General features: G+C 44.9%; 1 protein-coding gene across 1 annotated transcript; it reads left to right on the top strand.

Annotated features, from left to right (window-relative positions):
• Positions 1-1,233: 1,233 nt before the first annotated feature.
• On the top strand, positions 1,234-3,265 carry LOC120051649 (tetra-peptide repeat homeobox protein 1-like). Its single transcript, XM_038998542.1, has 2 exons — positions 1,234-2,014; positions 3,249-3,265. The coding sequence occupies exons 1-2, from the start codon at positions 1,234-1,236 to the stop codon at positions 3,263-3,265; spliced, it is 798 nt and encodes a 265-aa protein (XP_038854470.1).
• Positions 3,266-5,529: the final 2,264 nt, after the last annotated feature.

Genomic DNA, 5,529 nt, shown 5'->3' with positions numbered 1-5,529 from the left:
AATTTTGGCCCATTCCTCCTGACAGAGCTGGTGTAACCGAGTCAGGTTTGTTGGCCTCCTTGCTCGCACATGCTTTTTCAGTTCTGCCCTCAAATTTTCTATAGGATTGAGGTCAGGGCTTTGTGATGGCCACCCCAATACCTTGACTTTGTTGTCCTTAAGCCATTTTGCCACAACTTTGGAAGTATTCTTGGGGTCATTGTCCTTTTGGAAGACCCATTTGCGACCAAGCTTTAACTTCCTGACTGATGTCATGAGATGTTGCTTCAAAATATCCACATAATTTTCCTCACTCATGATGCCATCTATTTTGTGAAGTGCACCAGTCCCTCCTGCAGCAAAGCACCCCCACAACATGATGCTGCCACCCCCGTGCTTCATGGTTGGGATGGTGTTCTTCGGCTTGCAAGCCTCCCCCTTTTTCCTCCAAACATAACGATGGTTATTATGGCCAAACAGTTCTATTTTTGTTTCATCAGACCAAAGGACATTTCTCCAAAAAGTATGATCTTTGTCCCCATGTGCAGTTGCAAACCGTAGTCTGTTTTTTTTATGGCGGTTTTGGAGTAGTGGCTTCTTCCTTACTGAGGGGATGTTTCAGGTTATGTTGAATAAGGACTCGTTTTACTGTGGCTATAGATACTTTTGTACCTCTTTCCTCCAGCATCTTCACAAGGTCATTTGCTGTTATTCTGGGATTGATTTGAACTTTTCACACCAAAGTACGTTCAGAACACGTCTCCTTCCTGAGCGGCAGGACGGCTGCGTGGTCCCATGGTATATCCCATGATGTCAAGCAAAGAGGCACTGAGTTTGAAGGTAGACCTTGAAATACATCCGCAGGTACACCTCCAATTAACTCAAATGATGTAAATTAGCCTATCAAAAGCTTCTAAAGCTTGTAAACTTCTGACCCACTGGAATTGTGATACAGTGAATGATAAGTGAAATAATCTGTCTTGAAACAATTGTTGGGAAAATGACTTGTGTCATGCACGAAGTAGATGTCCTAACCGACTTGCCAAAACTATAGTTTGTTAACAAGAAATTTGTGGAGTAGTTGAAAAACGAGTTTTAATGACTCCAACATAAGTGTATGTAAACTTCCGACTTCAACTGTATGTATTTTGTAGACCTACAATATTTTAACTCCCTCATTGGACACGACGTCATGCGACATGCGTAAAAAACCTTCATGTCCATATTCCCATCAGGGTAGCTTACCCTCGGCCTATGGGCTACCCTTACCCTCGGCCTATTGGCTACTCTTACCCTCGGCCTATTGGCTACCCTTACCCACGGCCTATGGGCTACCCTTACCCTCGGCCTATTGGCTACCCTTACCCTCGGCCTATTGGCTACCCTTACCCACGGCCTATTGGCTACCCTTACCCACGGCCTATTGGCTACCCTTACCCTCGGCCTATTGGCTACCCTTACCCACGGCCTATTGGCTACCCTTACCCACGGCCTATTGGCTACCCTTACCCACGGCCTATTGGCTACCCTTACCCTCGGCCTATGGGCTACCCTTACCCTCGGCCTATTGGCTACCCTTACCCACGGCCTATTGGCTACCCTTACCCTCGGCCTATGGGCTACCTTTACCCTCGGCCTATTGGCTACCCTTACCCTCGGCCTATTGGCTACCCTTACCCACGGCCTATTGGCTACCCTTACCCACGGCCTATTGGCTACCCTTACCCTCGGCCTATTGGCTACCCTTACCCTCGGCCTATTGGCTACCCTTACCCACGGCCTATGGGCTACCCTTACCCTCGGCCTATTGGCTACCTTTACCCTCGGCCTATGGGCTACCCTTACCCTCGGCCTATTGGCTACCTTTACCCTCGGCCTATAGGCTACCCTTACCCTCGGCCTATGGGCTACCCTTACCCTCGGCCTATGGGCTACCTTTACCCTCAGCCTATGGGCTACCTTTACCCTTGGCCTATGGGCTACCCTTACCCTTACCCTCGGCCTATAGGCTATGGGCTATACCCAGCTAAGGCTGGTTCATTATTAGGGTCATTATTGTTTATTCATATAATTTTCTATTTATCGTGATTATGATCTTGTCTCATCACTGCAACTCCCCAAACCGCACTCCTTAACAGCCAAACCGCCAGCATAACCCGGAAGCCAGCTTCACCAATGTGTCAGATGAAACACCGTTCAACTGACGACCGAAGTCAGCCTGCAGGCGCCCAGCCCGCCACGAGGAGTCGCTAGAGCGCGATGAGCCAAGTAAAGCTGACCCCGGTCAAATCCTCCCCTAACCCAGATGACGCGGGGCCAATTGTGCGCCGCCCTATAGGACTTCCGGTCACAGCCGGGATCGAACCACCAGGCTGTAGTGATGCTGTAACACTGCGATGCAGTGCCTTAGACCACTGCGCCACTCGAGAGGCCGACCGCCCTATCTTTTTTATCCTGTGAATTTGATGATATCATGTGTCTGACTCCAAGCTATTTCAAACTATTGATGTTAAAAAAAAAAACATAAAAAATAAACAGATATCTAGTTTTTAATCAAATAAAATGAAAATCAAGACTTGAACGTCGAGTTCGCATGAAATGCAATCTGCTATTTCTGGAAAAGTGTGAATGCGATCAGTAAGATGGTTCCATCTATGACGTTTTCTAAAACATTCTATTGGGAAGCAGTAAAATGGTGAGTGGACATTGTCTTCATATTGGATATTCATCCAGCTTGTGTAAAATGTTTGGATGTGTGTAAAAACCTCCACCGTCTCCGTTGGCTTAATATTATACGCCCACAGGGTATGGTGCCTCTGACTGTTTTTAGAGAAAGACTTTTAAAAACAAGTGGTTTGGTTTTGATTAGAATTTGATTCAAATTATTCACCCTCTTTTTAAGTGAATCAAAAGGGAATATAATATTGCTTATTGACAACTTTTGCCATGTCCATGGCTCAGACATGGCAGACATAATGCCCATTTTTAACCTAGCACCCATATCAACGTGAATGCTATGTTTAACAATATACAGTATTTCCATATTGAAGCCATATTGCAATTTGGCTTCTTACAATGTGGACTGTGTAGTGGCTTCCTTTCCTCTTTACCATGGCCACTGCCCTGGCCTGAAGCGGGGTTGTTTCTATAGGTCTCTATAGGTGTAGAGGCTTCCTTTCCTCTTTACCACAGCCACTGCCCTGGCCTGAAGCGGGGTTGTTTCTATAGGTCTCTATAGGTGTAGAGGCTTCCTTTCCTCTTTACCACAGCCACTGCCCTGGCCTGAAGCGGGGTTGTTTCTATAGGTCTCTATAGGTGTAGTGGCTTCCTTTCCTCTTTACCATGGCCACTGCCCTGGCCTGAAGCGGGGTTGTTTCTATAGGTCTCTATAGGTGTAGAGGCTTCCTTTCCTCTTTACCACAGCCACTGCCCTGGCCTGAAGCGGGGTTGTTTCTATAGGTCTCTATAGGTGTAGAGGCTTCCTTTCCTCTTTACCACAGCCACTGCCCTGGCCTGAAGCGGGGTTGTTTCTATAGGTCTCTATAGGTGTAGAGGCTTCCTTTCCTCTTTACCACAGCCACTGCCCTGGCCTGAAGCGGGGTTGTTTCTATAGGTCTCTATAGGTGTAGTGGCTTCCTTTCCTCTTTACCACAGCCACTGCTCAAGCCTGAAGTGGGGTTGTTTCGTACGCATACAGTCCACACTCAACGTTTCCAAACGGCCAAACATTCAATGAGATCCAGGGATATGGTGCAACAAAAATGTTTATTCTTCTTATATCTAACAAGGAAATGATTCTCCAATCAACTTAAAGCATAGATTACTTGATATGGAAAATACATAATATAACCTGTCTGCATGTCTGTATGGTCAAAAAACTATACCACTCCCACATCTAGCAAGGACTCCTCCCCCCGAAGGCCCAACTTCCTGCCTTTATACTAACACAATTAACACAGTACAATGAATGGGCAAGGGGGGGGGGGGGCAAACTGAGTTACACTAACAACAAATTAATATATCTCAATCAGGTAAATATAAATCATAAAGGTACGTACCTAATATTTCATCATATACATTAATATTTAATATATTTACACAAATGTACATGGAGCTCAGTATGTTCAGTCTTTTAAACAAATATGTCCAAATCGGCTCTAACAGACTGCAAACATGTTCAACATATTTAGCCAAGATGGGATAGGGCTAAATACATGTTTTTGTTATTTTGATTCTGTAGGCTATTTAATAAACTATAACGGACTAACACCCAAATAAAAGACTGTAAAATACACAACTTGAAACAACCACATTATTGAGCCATGGAGCACGTTCTGATTGGCCAGTGAGGGATCAAGCCTCAGCACACACCACAACTTGTTTATTCATTTCGCAACACAGCCAGCTACTGTGCTCATAATTCCGGTTGTGAAAAATAGCAACAACAAAAAAAATTCTGACCCCCCCCCCCCTGAACCTATAGCGATACTGCCAGCGCTAAGATTTACAATTGCGTTAGGTCTTGTTAAAAATAGAGTCCGTTGTATGCCACTCAAATGACACCCTATTCCCTATTAAGGCCACTTCTTTCGTAGCGCACTATGGGCAAAGGTTGGCTACTTTGAAGAATCTAAAATCTAAAATATATTTTGATTTGTTTAACACCTTTTTGGTTACTACATGATTCCATATGTGCTATTTCATAGTTTTGTTGTCTTCACTATTATTCTACAATGTAGAAAACATTATAAAATAAAGAAAAACCCTTGAATGAGTAGGCGTGTCCAAACTTGTAAATGGTACTGTATGTCAAAGTACTGTGAGGCACTGTGTAACGATGAGCTGACGGGCTTATTATCAGAGTCTGAGGGCGGATAACAACTCAATGAAAAGAAGTTTAAATGTCATTCTAAGGCGCTGTGTGAACAGACGAGATTCTGCAGATCGGTGCAAGGTCGTTGAATGTCCCTGTAGGTGCCTAGGCATCGACAGTCTGTGGTCCTAATAGACATTCCACGAGGGCTTTAACAGCTACCAACAGCTCCTAGAGATCCTGTGTGGCTCAGTCGATAAATCAAATCAAAGTTTATGTGTCACATGCGCCTAATACAACAGGTGTAGTAGACCTGACAGTGAAATGCTTACTTACAAGCCCTTCTAACCAACAGTGTAGTTTTAAGATAATACAGATAATAATGGTAACAGTGTGGTGTCAGCGATGTCATCATGGGTTTGATTCCCGCTGGGGCCACATACAATTAAATATATGCACTCAGTCTACTGAACGTGGGTTTGACTCGGTGTACTGAACGTGGGTTTGACTCGGTGTACTGAACGTGGGTTTGGTTCGGTGTACTGAACGTGGGTTTGGTTCAGTGTACTGAACGTGGGTTTGGTTCGGTGTACTGAACGTGGGTTTGGTTCAGTCTACTGAACGTGGGTTTGGTTCAGTGTACTGAACGTGGGTTTGGTTCGGTGTACTGAACGTGGGTTTGGTTCAGTCTACTGAACGTGGGTTTGGTTCAGTGTACTGAACGTGGGTTTGATTCG

Source organism: Salvelinus namaycush, chromosome 8, assembly GCF_016432855.1.
Source record: "Salvelinus namaycush isolate Seneca chromosome 8, SaNama_1.0, whole genome shotgun sequence".
Taxonomy (NCBI): Eukaryota; Metazoa; Chordata; class Actinopteri; order Salmoniformes; family Salmonidae; genus Salvelinus; species Salvelinus namaycush.
This window is presented reverse-complemented; position numbering and strand designations above follow the sequence as displayed.